Source organism: Aristolochia californica, unplaced genomic scaffold (assembly GCF_029961685.1).
Source record: "Aristolochia californica isolate CCGP_79_NKW_82.1479 unplaced genomic scaffold, dmAriCali1.0.hap1 SCAF_9, whole genome shotgun sequence".
Classification (NCBI taxonomy): domain Eukaryota; kingdom Viridiplantae; phylum Streptophyta; class Magnoliopsida; order Piperales; family Aristolochiaceae; genus Aristolochia; species Aristolochia californica.
Genome location: NW_027182290.1, coordinates 31,503,112 through 31,520,027, shown reverse-complemented (window position 1 = coordinate 31,520,027; position 16,916 = coordinate 31,503,112). Strand labels below are relative to the sequence as shown.

The 16,916-nt window shown below is 38.1% G+C and overlaps 2 protein-coding genes across 3 annotated transcripts; both read left to right on the top strand.

Annotated features, from left to right (window-relative positions):
* Positions 1-314: 314 nt before the first annotated feature.
* LOC137940778 (trihelix transcription factor GTL1-like) lies at positions 315-4,423 on the top strand. Its single transcript, XM_068785904.1, has 2 exons — positions 315-628; positions 2,636-4,423. The coding sequence occupies exons 1-2, from the start codon at positions 315-317 to the stop codon at positions 3,945-3,947; spliced, it is 1,626 nt and encodes a 541-aa protein (XP_068642005.1). The 3' UTR covers positions 3,948-4,423.
* Positions 4,424-6,082: 1,659 nt separating this feature from the next.
* Positions 6,083-15,820, top strand: LOC137941254 (NAD-dependent protein deacetylase SRT1-like). 2 transcript variants are annotated; one of them, XM_068786579.1, is made up of 14 exons: positions 6,083-6,284; positions 7,102-7,131; positions 7,227-7,319; positions 11,328-11,447; positions 11,601-11,701; positions 11,868-11,976; positions 12,295-12,374; positions 12,802-12,880; positions 13,169-13,222; positions 13,432-13,525; positions 13,813-13,895; positions 14,121-14,188; positions 14,267-14,369; positions 15,280-15,820. In XM_068786579.1, the coding sequence occupies exons 1-14, from the start codon at positions 6,186-6,188 to the stop codon at positions 15,559-15,561; spliced, it is 1,395 nt and encodes a 464-aa protein (XP_068642680.1). In that variant the 5' UTR covers positions 6,083-6,185; the 3' UTR covers positions 15,562-15,820. The 2 variants fall into 2 exon arrangements, with proteins under 2 accessions (XP_068642680.1, XP_068642681.1); XM_068786580.1 differs by having other exon boundaries at positions 6,231-6,284; positions 7,252-7,319.
* The last annotated feature ends 1,096 nt before the right edge of the window (positions 15,821-16,916 follow it).

Sequence of the window (16,916 nt, the reverse complement as noted above, 5' to 3'; positions counted from 1 at the left end):
TCAGACCGGTCGGTTATAAAACATTGGTTTTCACCCGCGTTTCATGTGGTCGTTCGAGGTTGATTTGACACATGTTGTTGAAGTGTACGGTGCTGAGTCAATATCAATTATGCTTGGACCAAACCAGTTCTCCGTGGGCCCACCGTAACATGGTGCGTCGGTCCATGCGGTTGCCGGGTATATTATCTAATTGTCGGTGAAAGTCACGTCAACAGCGACCTTTCGTGGCCTTCGCTTGTTTTGGCTCCTCAATTTCACTTCTTTTAGGTATTTAACCGCTGCCGACTCCGTAACATTTTTTTACCGAATAGAAAATGGGGGAACCGCATTTCTCTTCGGAAGCATCGCCGTTGGTCGACACCGGCGCTCGATCTTACGGCCTTCTTCGTTCTTCTGACGCTCCTCCCGCAGTCGAGGTCCGACAGCTCGCTGGCGACGGAATAAATACTGCGACGTATTACGCTTCTCGGGACTGGACATTCGGGGGCGACTTGTCTGCAAATGGATGTTTTCACGGCGAGCGTAGGCCTCCTTCGAAGACTGGCGGGGTTCCTGGCGTTTTTTCGGAGCTGGTGGCTAACGCACCGCCGGAAACTTCTACCGAATCTTCTCCGAGAAACGCGTATAGGTAAGCTTGCAGAAGAATTGCTTAATTTTCTGTGTTTCAAACCGTCTATTGACTTTTTACGTGATTTTTATTTCCAGTGCGTGGCATTTTGGGTATTTTTATATCATTAGCTTGCGTAAAGTACATTATTTGAGTCCTGGAATGGTTCCAGATTAATATTTTTTCCATTGTTATAGTTTCTTTATAGCTTGTGTAAAGATGCTTCGTGTTCTTGAATGCTCAATGGGCTACTACTGCACGATTTACAGATGGCATGGAAGTGAGGAAGGGGAACAGAAGAAGACAGCCCTAATCCCTATTCGTTAAGTTTGAACTACAATAGCAAAGCCAAACTCATTTATTCTTGTTGGCCCATCACCGCTGAGTGTGTGTTTGTGGCCCATTAGATAATTTTTTTGGGTTATTTATCATGTATAGAGCTACCTCCCTCAGAGCCCATGAGGCGAAATGTTTGTAACTTCGCCATACAACTACGAGTTAATACTAGTAGAGAGCTGATTGTTTACTTTCTTCAACAGTTTTTTTCCTCCCCTTCTTTTATGCAAAGAAAAACATTGTGGACAACTCCTAAGCATTGGTTATATCCTGACAGAATTGAAAGAAAGTTGAACATGAGGAACATATTGTCTGAAACATTGTAAACATCTCCCTATCATTTGTTATATCCAGACCGAATTGCAAGAAAGTTGAACATGAGATACATATTGTCTGAAATTACTCTTGTGAAGTATAGGACAGATACCAATAGGTTATTTGGCGGAACAAGGAGTTGAAAGAGATCATAAAATAGTGAGCTGCGTAAGTGTAAATTTGAAATTTTCTTTCCCTGAAGAAGTCATGGCATGTATTGAGAAATATGTATCACTATTTCTATTTCCAGGTTTCAGGAAAAAATTTCTAAATTTAGCTGAATTTATAGATAGCACTGTACAGGTTCTAAATTATTCTTATCTGTTGTTACTCCACATTTCCTCTGTTGTTCATTTCACCACCATTACATGACAATATAAAGGAGGAGTTACCTGCAGCAACATCCTGGGGGAAAGGCCTCTTTGCTGGAGTATCTAAAATACCATTGACAGGAATGAAGAGCATGCTCACCCAATTTTTTTATTTTTTACTCTCGGTGAGTATCAGGAGTATGATTCAGTCTCGGGTATCTCATGTTGAATGCTATACGTTATAATCGTTGCTGTGCTCGTGGAATGGGAATAAAAGATCTTGTAGTGTATAGACAGCTTACTTTCAATTTTAACCCCTCTGAGGCTGATTTCTTCTGGTTACAAATTCAAGATTTTCCTCACTGTTGTTTCTGTTATGTGTCTAAGGGCCAACCAACTTTCAAAAGAAAAAGAAACAGCTGCACTATAGCCTTTTATTTTTTATATTTTTTGTTAAACTTTTTTGAACTTGTGGTAATATAGGGAAAAAACAAAGCCTAAAGCTGTGAGGAGGAGAGATTCCCCTGCTAATACATCTTGTGAGGTGGTTAAATTATCTGAGATGAAATTTCCAGCATGCAAGGTGTGCTGCCACTTTGCTTGTAGAGAAGAACCTATGTCTAAAATCTCATCATAGAAATATCTAAGCCTACAAGAGTGAGATGAATTCCTAGAGAGGCTGCTGATTACAATAGCCGAGTCTCCTTCTGCTTCAACTGAGCATGAAGATATCTGGTGACATAGCTTATATTCTTGTTAGAAGATGTTAATTTTTGCCTCTGCAAGCTGTAATGACCTACTGGACCAGCAAAAGCTAGGTAGATTGAGCCATCATGAGACCTCACCATGCCTCCAATGCATGCTGGTTCAGGGTTCCCTTTGGAATTTCCATTGAAGATCAGCTTCATCCAGGTTTGTGGTTTGAGGCTTCCCGAATACTAGAAATGGAAGCCCCTGATCTATATCGGCTTTAAACTTTATTAGGTTATTACTCTGATTTATGGTTATTGATTTTCATTTTTTTCCTATTTTTTTGTAAATTTTTCTGATGCTGAGATTTCATCAGGAAACCAGAAGAGCTAGTGTGCAGTAGAGATGCTAAAAGGCACAGAGAGGACGATGAATATGTTTGCAAGATCTATAAAAGAAATGTTGAGGAAAAAATGAACCACCAAGACAGGGGAAGCTCTGTTTTTTCATTTGGACATGAAACTGTTGAGAATGGGACTTGTGAAGCAGCAGCTGGCCCAAACAGTGTATTAGATGACAATAGTGGACGTCAGATGGTGGAACAAGTCTATATTCCAGTCCAAGTCTTCACTGAAGGACCCAGTAGTAGCCCAAACAACTTTATCTCTGAAATCAGCTTTTCTTCTTCTGAAGATGATGAAACCTCTGTTGACGTCAAAGAACCAAAAGATAAGAATCGGAAGAAAAGTTCTTCTAAGAAAATGATTTACTTCTTCCAGGAATTGATGAAGCAAGTGATGATGAAGCAAGAGTCATTGCAAAAGCAGTTAATGGATACACTAGAGAAGAGGGAGAATGAGAGAATTGCCAGGGAAGAAGCATGGAAACAACAGAAGATGGAAGCAATGAGACAGAACTATGAGATGTGGGCTCAGGAGAGAGCATGTGCAGCTTCTCGAGATTTTGGTCTCATTTCTCTCCTTGAGAAGTTTATGCATCAGCAAAATGACTTGTCAAAAAGTGCAGGCATTTCACAAATGGAGCAAGATTGGAAAGAGAAAATTGATCCAAATCATAATGCATTTCATTCCACCAAGGAGCATCACTCTTTTCCTGAAGATGAGGCTCATTGTGAGCTTCAAACTGCTGGCCAGCAAATCCATTTGGAAAGATTTTCAAAATGTTCATACGTGGAAGAGTGTAGGCATAAGGAAGATATTCGGCATAATAATGGGTGTGATACTAGTTGCAGTTATTACCCTAGTTCCAAAGTTCAGGCACATATTGGCCCTCAGTCTGCAGAAGAACAATTGCACTTGCCAAATTCTGCTGTAGGTGAGGGAAAAACAATAGTGGGTATAAATAAAAAAAGATGGCCAAGTTCTGAAGTCCAAGCTCTTATCAAGCTTCGAATTGCATTTGAGCACAAATTTCAGACCAAAACGCCAAGAGATCAGCTCTGGCAAGAGATATCAAGGGATTTATCATCAATGGGGTATAGTCACAGTGGGAAGAAGTGCAAAGAGAAGTGGGAGAACATCAATAAATACTTCAAGAAAGCAAAAATATGTGGTAAGCTACAATCGAAAAATTTAAGCATGTGCTCTTACTTCCGGGAATTGGACATCTTCTATGAACATGGTTACCAATACTCTGATAACCACCTAGAGGAGGATAAATCTTTCTAATGTCACTTTGCAAACGGTTGATCCTCTCCTCTGGAAGAGGCCGCAGCTGACAGAAATCCCGACGAGGTGCCTGGACATCTAATACTGCTAAGGTTTGATAGTCATTTACACAGTAAAATAGCCCTGACAGAGTTGTTGTATATATTAGGCAGGTTTTGAGATTGAAGTTACTGTTGAAGTGGGAGGTCGCCCTTGTTTCTCATAGAAGCCCTGAGAATTGAAATTGGCACGAGAGAGTAAGATCACTATTTGAAGGCTGGATTATCTGCAAGAGGTAAGCCAGGAGCCCGAACCGTGAAGCATTAGAGGATGCACGTACAGTATTATTCTAAAATTTTGATAAATTCCGAATACAGCTCTCTTAGACTATTTCTTAATGTTGCCTTATATCACCAAATTTATTAAATTTAAAAATAATGTGGTCAATTCTTTTTTGTATTATAAAATAAATATTTACAATAAAAATAGAAAACACTGTCGTCGGTCTGTCCTATTTTAAAACCTTCCTTACCCTGCACTCCAACAAGCTTCCTGAACCCTCCAGCGTCTACTGCCATTGCCATCTCTAGCTTACTCATCGTCTTCAGGATGGAGCTTTGTCCCCGCCTGGACTTGTCGCGAAGCCGAAAAAACCGTGCTCTCCAAGGCAATTTGGCAGGAGGGGAAATACCATGGTCATTGGGTTTGTCGCATTGGAGAAGACTTGACCAAACACTTACAGCACGATGTCCTACTTTGTAGCCGCTGAGATCGGATGAAATTCAAAGATCTCTTCACATGTCAAAATAATTGGTTACAAAATATAGATTGTTACACATTTTTCCAATCCTAGTACTAATTTGTTATCCATTGAAAGGATAAGACTCAGATGCTAGAGCTCCCAAAAGGGGAGTTATCGTCCTCATAGATGGCGATGCTCCTTCCATAATTGTAAGATATGGGTTTTAACAGCAGTAGTTTTCCTCCCCTTAATCCCTCCGAAGCTAGTGTGGGAGAAAGAAACCACGGAGTATCGGTAGGCGAGCATGGGCAGGAGGTGTGCTTACCAATTACCAGTGCAGCTTTTTGGGAGGTCGAAGGTGGATTTGGTTCTCCTCCTCCCCCCCCACCCGCCTGGTTTGCCGCCGTAGTGGTGACTTGGTCTGTTTGCTTTGTGAAGGTGATGGCGCTGCGGGAAGGGAGCTCTGCTACGAGTTGAGAGAGCAGCTCCGAAGCTGAAGGTAGACAGGTGGTCGACGCTAGCAACGACAGAGGGAGCTGAACAGAGTGTTTTTTTTTTAAAAATATAAATAAATAATATTATTAAAAATAAATATATATTTTAGAAAAATTTAATTAAATAAAATTTCTTTTTATTTTAAGTTTAGAAAAAGTTGCATTTGAAAATTAGACTAAAATTTTACGAAAACTGGCTAAGAACTCTTACTCTATATTATGATAGTTGAAAGGGACTCAAATCCATCGTAAGGCGTCTTACGCGCGTCTCATATTGATAGTTTTGTTTGGAAGGGCATGATAGCACATGCGGTAAAGCGGGCAACGGTCGCATCTTAGCAGTGGGCGCGAGAAAGGTTGTTATTCCAAAAGTATCTAAACAGCTGGAAGTAAAAAGAAAGAAAGGGAAATCTAACCTCGAAAATAGTAGAAAATCTATCTATAAGAGCCAAGATCCTGCGACGGTTATAATTACTGACATAAATGCACTTTGTTGGGAGAAAGTGATATTTTAATTTATCAAAACACGTTAATAGATCGGATCAATGGAAAATTATTGGCCGGGTTGAAACTATTACCGTAATCACCTTCCTTGGATGAAATTACCTTAGTGCCCGTATCGTTTTCGTCATGTTGATCAGAAGCTTTTTCATTTTGAGCCATCCTGTTCGAAGAGGGAAAAGCAACTTCTCAGTTGCTTTTCTCATGTTTGTTGTTACTGTGAGAACCTTCTAATGTGGGAGAATAAAGGCTCTTTTTCGATGTCTCACGTGCTTCTTACATTAAATATCGGTGATTTGTGTTCTGGCTTCTGGGTGATATGGGTATTGCACTATTTCGTAATGGCTAATGGCTACGGTCTTTTGGAGTTTCTTTTTAAAGGACTCAGGTCTTAACAGCAGAGAAAACAGAGGAAAAAAACGAAAGAAAATAAAAAGAACAACGGGAAAGGAATATCATCTGTGATTCTCTTCTTGTTGAAGGAATACTGCTTCGTATACAGAGGTTTCAGTCCGAGAAGATATGTCTCTCGGTTATGCAGAGAAACTTTCGTACAGAGAAGATGTGGGGACGGTGGGAATGTCTGAGATATTCGACCCACCTGATGTTTTGGAGCGGAAGGTGAAATCTCTCCGCCACTCTGATCATCCGCTTAAATGATGATCTCTTCCTCCATTGTTCATGTTGTTGATTGTCTTGGTTTAGTTTGAACGGATGTACGTTATTAATGAAAGGAAAAGCCACTTTCTTTCTGGACTTACGCTAAAAATAACGAGTGAGACTCTCAAGTATGTTTGTTTAGTTGGTTAATCTTTCTGGCTAGTTTGCGTTTCATTTGCCATGCTTTTTATGTACTGGAATTGCTCTAGTTCAAGCTGTTGTGGATGTTGGATGACCCCAAGTGACCAATATAGCAATAAACTTAAGGTCTTGTAGTTGACCTATGCATTTGTTCTAATAGCCAGTGCCCCTGCTCTTACTCTTTTCGTTCTTTTTGTGATCGACAATCAAGTTGCAGAAATCCTGAAAGTAGTCCTCGAGAATTTGTTGTGAATTATAGGATGCTATGGGATGTTCTTCACGGTCGGATATCTGCTGTGTTTCTTGTCAAATAAGTTTGCTATAGTTTTTCCTTATTCTGGGAGATCCTCATGTTCGCAAAGGGCAGCAGCATTTGCTTCAAATGTTGTCTTGATATTTTTGCTTGGGGAGGGATTTTTTTATTTTTTTTATTTTTATTTTTTATGGTTATAACGTTCGGAGTTTTGAGGTTTCATTGTATTCTATGCTACAAGGCAGAACACCAATTTTTTTTTTATTTTCTCTCAAATTCTGTCAAAATATCACTAAGATAGCAGCTAAGAATTTTTGCTGTTCTTTCAACTCAGTGACTTGCCATGTGAACTGATTGGTGCTGTTTTATTCTTTGTAATGGCAGATTGAAGAGCTAGCTATGATGATTCAAAAGGTTGGGACATTGTTGCTTAGATAACATGAAATCATTTCCATGATCCCCGGGTTTGGTATTCTATCTTGTTAATATCATTAAGCCAACGCTTGCAGAGTAAGCATCTGGTGGCATTTACAGGGGCTGGGATATCAACATCTTGTGGTATACCTGATTTTCGAGGTCCTAAAGGAGTTTGGACTCTTCAGGTAATACTTCATCTATTTATCCAATGTAACTCGAAAGTAAACTCCCCTCAAGGAAATGCTCAATATTTTTTTGGTTCCTATGAGTGGGAGAATGTTATGGAGTTTATGATATGTCATGCACTTTATTCTGTGTCATTGCTTTCTATGTTATACATGTGACATGCATGTAAAATTTGCCCATTTTTACTCTAATTGTTTATTTTTATAACCATGGGAGGACCTTCTGGTGACTCCGGATCCTCCTCTTAGGAAGTAACCACCCGTACTATGCTGCTAGCTTAATAATTGTATTTTCCATACACATGCGGTCAGTATAGTAAGGTGATATAGAGAGTAGTATGTGAAAATTTTGTATCATTGATTGATGTCTCTCTCTCTCTCTCTCTCTCTCTCTCTCTCTCTCTCTCTCTCTCTCTCTCTTCATCCCCTCTTCTATCTCTCTTTAATGTAGAGACATCCCATTGTTGTTGTTTGCCTACTCTCCTGCATTTTTAGTTAAAGAACTTAAGGTTTCTTTCATGTACACACTTGGGATGTTTTAGTCGGGCATGCCTCTTAACCAAGGACACAAATTCCTCTGTTATTGTATTCATAAGTACTGTAATGAGTTTTAGTCCTGTTTTTTCTGTTTTCTAGAAATTCGACACATGTATACCATAAAAGTGCCATGCAGATTAGGATTAACAAACATTAAAGGGGTTTTCAAGAAGACCTATGAGCTAATTATCATGCAAAAAAGAAAGAGAAAGACATATAAACAGGGGCACTGATGGGAGTCAACTGTTTTCTCCAAGTACTGCCAATGCCTAATGGATGTTCCCTACTTAAATGGGACTGTTTCGTGTGAAAATGCGTTACTTAGGTCCACCAATTTGAGATTTTGAGTATTCACTGACTTGCATGTCTTAGTGCTGAATTTTTGGAAAAGAGAAATACTTCATTAACTTGTTATAATTTGAATACAATAAGCCTCTATTTATAATAGAGGAAACAAGTAGAATCCAATTACAATTAAACTACCATTGTCCTAGTTACACCTAAAGTTAAACACTAAAAGATAAGTCCTAAAACAATTGAACAACTGAACATTAATAGAAGATTAACATAACTAAAACACATTTAATTGAGACTCTTTTGTGAGACTCTTGTAAGACTCTAGCTGGCTCTTTGAGCTAATTAATTCTGGCTTTGTGAGACTTCTTGTTGTGAGAGTCAAGTAACACTCTTCTATATTTTCTCTTCAATAGCCCCCTCAAGTTGGAGTTTATTATTTCAGCTTGCAATGAAAAGGATTATTAGTTTTCAATCTTGGTTTACGATCTTCATTGGGAAATTTTTTTCATAGATGTTAAATTTTCATCATTTGTTCTCTCCTTTCTTGAATATTTTGGTTACATAAAAAAGACCACAACATGTAGAATAAAATACCTCTTTCTTGTACTTCTTCTTCTACTTCTCCCTGTCAAACTAGGGATAAAAGGGACCAAGCTTGGACTAAACACAATCTCGGAGAATAAAATCTCTCGTAGTCATACACCAATCAAAATAATCATAGTATAAAACACTCTCCGCTCAATTTTAAAAGTGGAAAAATGACCCTACTTTAAGACTTAACAAAGAGACTACTCACTTTTTAAGGGTAGACCTTTAGTACTTATCATATGAATATCTCCTACAATATTAATCAGAATCACAAACCATTTGTTGCTTAAGAAAATAGATTGAAAGAACTTTAATTTGATACCTAATTTAACATAAAAGCTTCGTTCTTGAATCTGTTATGACCTCTTTATTTTCTTCATTTGGTGGTTTGACAGTTGTTAACTCCAATACGAATATCTCCTTACATATAGAGCAAATTGACATGAAATTTTCTCTTTCTAAAACTAGACTTCAATACCTTTCACTCAAGTATAATATTTCTTTATAAAATATACTTCTTTAGAGAGAAGGAATCTGATATATTTTGGACTTTGTAATTTTATTGAACTAAATACTCTTTCTTCTTTGGCCAACATGACCATTGAGTCTTCCAATATTGATATCTCCCTCTGGAAAACTCAGATTTAAAATTGGTGTGATAGGTAAGAAAATAGACTTACAAATCCTTTTTTTTACATATAATTCTCTATACAAAGTCTTGTTCTTGATGGCATAAAACGCCTCAAAATTGAAAGTTTCTGCTACTACTCAAACCTCTCTTACTGTCTGACCTTTGTTGCTTCAAATATCGATTTCTCTTTGTAGAAAACTCTAATTGCCAAACTTTTTTTTGCTTTAGAAAGTAGATTCAAAGATATTTTCGTCAATATATAATTTTTAATATGAAAAGTTCAGTATGGAGGTGCGAACGCCATGAAAACAATGGGTACTGGGATAGGAAAAAAAGAAAAAAGAAAAAATACGAACCTAAACTATTAGAGATAATAAATAAAAAAAATCACATGATCTCTGTGGGTTGACTGAGTCAACTCACAAAACCCGCTTTTATACCATGTTGAATTTTTGGGAAAGAGAAATACTCCATTAAATTGTTATAATTTGAATATAATGAGTCTCAATTTATATTAGAGGAAACAAATAGAATCCAATTACAATTAAACTACTCTTGTCCCAGTTACACCCAAAGTTAAACATTAAAGGATAAGTCCTAAAACAATTGAACAACTGAACATAAATAGAAAACGAACATAACTAAAACACATTTAATTGAGACTCTTCTGTGAGACTCTTGTAAGACTCCAGCTGACTCTATGAGCTAATTAATTTTTGCTTTGTGAGACTTGTTGATGAGAGAGTTAAGTAAGACTCTTCCATATTTTCTCTTCAACGCTTAGGATTTCCCAAGATATGATTTCCTGATGAGAGGGAAGTATTGTCTCTATATGCTGCCACCTGCTAATGCATCTTCTTTATTTATGAGGGTGCTTTTTCAATCAAATAAACTTATATTTATTAGAAAACCAATTATACTCGTTATTTTGCATATAACTGATTCAAGTTGTCAGTTTTTTTAGATAGGTTGTGATTATCCATTATCAAGCATGTCTTAGGCTACCCAAGATATGCGATGAGCATGCCTCAGTAGCCTTGCATGTCTTTCAGTCTCTATGCTATTTGTTTTGGCAGAGAATACAGCAAAAAGCCAGTCATGTAAATGCCGCCCACATAATATGGGCTCTGGATTATTAAGTGCCATTAGAATTTAGATTCTTGGCTTCTGTCTCTAAGGAGCACTTTTATTCCTTCCATCCATTATTCATGCGCATTGGAGTCTAGGGATATTTTTCCTGCTCCATAGTTGTGACTATTCAGCATTGATCTCCTCCTCTTGATGGATCTGGTCATTCTCAACTTTGATGCCACTTTTCTGGGAAATTCTAGGCACAACTGGTGGAGGGTCTTTAGGGATAATGAGGTCTGAGTCATTCTGGTGGCTGAGGCCTCCACAGGTCTGACTGAGATGTAGGGTACTCTGCCATGTCCATTGGCTGTGCAAGTCTTTGTATTCCCATCCTGGTGCTTCCGTCACTTTTTTTATGAGATTCTGGAATAGTTTTTGTACAGATTATTCTCACACCCCCTTTTCAGCAAACAATCTAGCAGACTTTCTAGTTAAGAATGAGGCCTCTTACTAGCAAAAACACTGTGAATGATGCTCATACCTTTTGGTTCCAGTTTGTTTGTTGCTCTTTTCTTTTGCTTTCAGGGTTTATATTCTTTTTCTTCTTGTAAACTCTCATTTTCTTTCTATACAAATATAACCAAATCTCCTATGTGGTTTGATGTTTGTTTAACTTTCTCTTTTCCTCCTCAAATTAGAGGTAGAAATTTGCACCATTGGGTTGTATTCCTAATTAGATAATGAGCTTGTAGAGTAAATGAGCATCATGTGCCAGATATGATGGATATCCTAATCAAGGACAAGCTTATTGTATTGTAAGGAATTCACTATAATGGCATTTGATAAAACTAAGTACTTTTTCAGTAACTGAAGTTTAATTGTAGCATGAAGGCAAAGGTGTCCCTGAAGCGTCCCTACCATTTCATCGTGCTATGCCGAGTTTAACTCATATGGCACTGGTTGAATTAGAGAAAGCTGGTATCTTGAAGTTCGTGATAAGTCAGGTATCAATTATTCAATTTATTTCTTGCGAGTTTAACTCAAAAAAATTCAATTAATTATGTGACTGTGTTTATATCTGCAAAAACAAGATGGAACATTTATGTACCTCTATTTTTGAATTTTTTGTCCTCATCCTAATTACTTTTATCCTTTAGAATGTGGACAGCCTCCATCTTCGATCTGGAATACCGAGGGAGAAACTATCTGAATTGCATGGGAACTCCTTCAGGGAAATTTGCCTGTCATGTGGAGCAGAGTATGAACTCGCAATTTAGATCACAATAACATCCTTTTCAACTGTAATAGTTTTCACTTTCTTATTATTAAAATGCTCTGCTGATAGATCTTTAGTATGGCCACTTATTGAACTTCTATAGTGTTTAATGCGTTCTGTTATGGTCTTTAATGCATGTTATATGAAGATATCTCCGAGATTTTGAGGTGGAAACGATTGGAATGAAAGAGACATTAAGGCGTTGTTCTAATGACAAGTGTGGGGCAAAACTTGTAGATACAGTTCTTGACTGGGAGGTACATTATTCGCACCGACTCTTGTGTTTCTTTGTTGCTGTTGTTATCATCATCATCCTGTGAAGGATAGAGTATGTTTTTAGAAGATATTGATAAAAATTATCATATGGGAAAAATAGAATTAAGGTTGAACTAGAAAAAGGCATAGATAAAAGTATGAAGAAGTAGATTTGGAGTTCTTCTTCTTGACTTGTCATATATGGCTCTGCTGCTGAAAGTCCATCTAAATTGGGATAAATGGAGCTGTCTTAAGCAACTTAAATTGTTCTAGTTTCTTTGCAGACTATCTATTTTACTGACTATGATTTTGTTTCTTAGGATGCATTACCACCAAAAGAGATGAATCCTGCAGAAAAGCATTGTAAAATGGCCGATGTTGTATTATGTTTGGGGACCAGGTAACTCATGGTGACTAGCTTCTGCAAGTGTTTAGTTAGCCATGGTCTTCATTAAGATATGTAGTAGTTTATGTATTTTTCTTGATGCCCCCAAAACTTAAAAGAAGTCCCATAGGTTTTGAATATATGGCCCTTGCAAGAATCCACCTCTTTATGCGTCTAAGACGAAAAGTTAATTTGCTTGCCGACTCTTCCTTCACTGTTCTATCAACAACTTTTCATTTGATGGCAAAGAGTATCAGACATTGAATTTAAATGGGATGACCAACCATTTGGATGAGTAGGCTTGATATGGTCTGGATGTATCTCTGTCTTTTCCATAACCTTTGAATGGTGGGTTGAGTGGTTTGAGATGTGTTGGGTGATTATATCCCTATTTTTGTTTCTTTTAAGTAGTCGGTTTAAATATCCTGCTTGTGTTATGCAGCTTGCAGATTACCCCTGCATGCAACTTGCCTTTAAAATGTATACGTGGTGGAGGAAAGTTGGTGATAATAAACCTTCAGGTAGGCTTCCTTCCATACAAATATTCAATAAAAGGATTTCATCTAAGGGTAGTCAACAGTAAAGTTTTTCCATAGAAAAGGTAGTTATTGCTGTCGGGTAAGCAAAACATGATATCTCTTCTTGCTCTGTTTGCTATAGCATTTATAACTGACTGATTTATATAACTGTATCTTATGTACCATATTAAGCTATAATTATTCATTATCCTTTTTATGTAATTTTCTCTCCAGATGTTTATTTGTAACTTCCCTCTTTTGTCTTTTCCTATTTTGTCCATGCTCTTGCAGTCAACACCTAAGGACAAGAAAGCCAGTTTGGTGATCCATGGACTAGTAGACAAGGTATTTCCTTTGATCTTTGTTTTATGTGTATGTGGAGCTTTTCTAGGCTATTGGTATAATTCAAACAGCTTAATAATCAAGCAGAGAAAGGGTCTCACAAAGAGTTTTATTACCGAACCAGGATGGAGATTGGATTTCAAATGATTGGTCATATTTTCGTTTTGTGTCTTTAGTAGAATGTTTTGTCATTGACTTGAACCTCCGAGCAGGTCATTGCAGGTGCCATGCACTTAATGAATCTGCAGATCCCACCTTTTGTCAGAATTGACCTTGTCCAGCTCAGTCTTACTCAATTTCCTAAAAGTAAGCTTGCTGTTTTTTAATCCTCTCAATAGAGAATGATATTTAATTGGTTGTCAGAACATTATAAAGCATGCAAATGTTGTCTCTCCATACCAAATGGTTATTTTTCTGAAATTTGCCCTTCATCTGCTTGGAGTATCATTTAGGTTGAACTTATTTTTCTGAAAAAGGCCGAATAGATTCTTGTTGATTATTCACCTCTTACTGTTCAAGCACCCTTAAATCTTGACTATATTATAAATTGGATCCATGATTTCTTATCTTCATGGTATTTTGCCTTGATGCAGATGATAGAAATGTGAAATGGACTCTCAGGGTTTCTAGTGTACATGGACGAAGAGCATCTTTGCCATTTCTGAAATCAGTTGAAGTACGTATTATACTGAAAATTTCTGTTGATTATTGCTGCAAGTGATTGCACTACTTTCCTATGATTGGTTGACCATCTTTGGATAGATATTTGTTGAATGGTGACTTGAACCCTGTAGAAGTCAAAATTATATATTAGAAGGGAGTGCAATGTTTTTTAGCTGAAGTTCCTTCATTAAGCTCTTTGCATATCCTCGATTGAGTGTTCTATATATTTGTCATTTAGGTTTCTTTTTCAGATAGGCCGTATCTGAAGCCTGCCATCCTACTGGAGCAACCTTTTCTCTTGAAAAGGTATTCTTTTAGTGATTATTTATACATGTACGCAGTGCAGATATGTATTTTTGACATTTTTGTTATTTCTTACTCCAGAGACACGCTGAAGACAAGACCATTTACGATGGTGTTGGTACTCAACTTCGGTGAAGGTTGTGGGTGTCCAAGCTCTAGAATTGAGTGGCCCGTTGATTTCCAGGTGACATATACTAGCTCTGTTATTACAGGTTTCTTTTCTCTTTGCAGTCTAGTGGTAAGCTTGTGGCAAACAACAACAAACTGTAAACAGAACCAAAATAATTTAAGTGCAAAGTAATATAAATAGAACCATTTACTTAAAGAACAACCAGTAATCCCAATGGTATACAACCCAACCTGGTGAGGTGACAGTGTCAGGTCCAACCCGGTTCAACCAGGTTTTACAGTCGGTTGAACTGATGCTGATGTCATAATGATGTCAGTATAATTAAAAATAAAGAAATATGTTGAGAGACTTTTCTTCTCCTGACCTTCGATTTACAAACAGGAGAGGGTGCAGACCCCTACTGCTCGCCCTTATTTTGCCGGCAGGGGAAGGGCTCCCCCCTTCTCTCTTCTGGTGCTGGCAACGAGGACAGGGCTCCTCTCCTGCATGCCATTTACTGCTCTCACCCCCTTTTGTGCGAGAGAAACTTCCTCCTTGCCCCTCTCCAATGTGACTTGGCTGGCCAGCTGGGACATGTGGTTTGCCAGTTAACTGGCAAAGCAATCCAGGTATCTCTGGGTCTATAAGAACAGTAACCTCGGCAGGGGATGGAATTCGGTTGAACCTGGTTCAACTGGCCAGTCCCCTCCGGGTTTTATAAGTAATACTTAACCACTCAATCGGTCAAATGCCCTAAACATCTCTTACAGTGTTGTGAAGACAATTTCCTTTGACTAATGTTATTGTGTGCAAAATAATATAAGATAGCATAGGAATTAGTCCCTGCATGAATAAGTATTAAGAAAAATCCTATTATAATTACTTGGGAAATGACTTCCTAACCTATCTAGTCATTTTGGATGTACCCAAACCCAATTTTAGAAATCTAGACTGAATGACTGATTACAGTTCACTTTCTTTGCAGGCACCAAGAAATGGCTTTTCTCATGACAAAAGTCTTGTATGTCACAAGTTAAGAGAGTCATCTATCCAAGATTCAAGTTGTGGAATGTATGCAGCCATAGAGAGAAGGAACTTGTCAGAACCAAAATGTGAAGTGACATCCTATGCTATTGTTACAAATATTCTCAGATACAACTGCGTGTTGGGCTCCATAGTGCATAAAAGCAACAGTATCGTTACAAAAAGGCATAGTGAGAGCACGAATGGGAAAAAGGAAATTCCAAAGAAGCTGAAAGAATCTTGATCACTGAATACTTGTTATAGTTGGCAGGTTTTATAGGTTATGTACTAATCACAAATGGGAACATTAGGTCGGTGTCTTGGTTTGGTAAGGGCGTGTAAATAACAAAATGTCCTAGCAAGGAGCTTTGACCTTTAGATGGAGATAGGCTGGGTGAATTTTGTTTGTTACACTCGGTCTGAAATTGTGGATAGAAGGAATGGAGCCTGATTCTCACCTCCCATGTAAATTCTGCGATTGGTGAAATGGAATTAATCATTTTTGGAGGCATTTGTTTTTTGCAAGTTTTCAGTTTTGATTCCATTTCTTTTGTTTGTTTGTTTGTTTATTATTGCAAACAATCTTAGATGAACAGTGATCGTCACGTTTTGGCTGGTTTGGAGGATGAAGCAAAAGGAATGGTCTCTCTTCCCCTTAAAACAAATCAATTTTAGTGAGATTTTGACAGGCCAGCGAGCTCACCTGCAAAGGCGTGTCAGTGGTGATGGTGCTGCTTCTGTCCATCTTTGGCTCATCTGGGTCTCGATCCAGCAGCATCTCCTCTTTCGTAGGACTAGAATTAATTAACCATAGACTTCCTTTCAATCTCCATGTCATATCCCTTTAAACCCAGAAACGACCCATTGCAGAAGTGCAAGTCAAGTAAAGAATGATCAACCTGAACGAAGAACCTATGTGAGTGATACTGGAGCAAGAAATCTGAACTTATTTTCATCTCCTCCGTCACAGCTAGACTATTTACTCAGATTTAACAAGGTCGACGGTTTAAACCGTCGGTATTATTAATAACCATGGTTCTTGAGAGAGCAATATCTTGAAGAATTCGATCTCTATCCTTCTTCTCTTCCTATTCTCTCTAATTCTCTCTAATTCTCTCTCATTCTCTCTGCATTCATATTTTGCACTTGCATTTTCTGCCAAGGGCACCCTGGAATTTCTCTTGAGAGAGGAAGGACCGAGTTGGAATTGTTGTTTCAGCAAATTTTGACCCAATAATTTTCATTAATCCAGAAAATAAAAAAGATATACGTATTAGTAACTTTTTAGTTGTTTCAGACGGTACAGGTAAGATGCGTTATAGCAGTAATGGCTTAGTTTCTAAAAGATATCATACCCATAAAAGGTCTGCATTTTCGCTGTCTTCCTGTAACCGACTTAAAATGGTCTGTGAAGAAGACGAAGAAGAGTCACACTGCAGGTGGAACTCTGGCATGATCACAGCCATGGTTGTTGTAACAGCTTTGCTTTGCGTCGTCCCGTTGATGCTGCCGCCGGGCACCCCTCCTCCTCCTCCTCCGCCCACTGCCATCGTTGTTCTTCCGATCTTGGTGCTAGCCCTTGTCCTATACACCAGCACT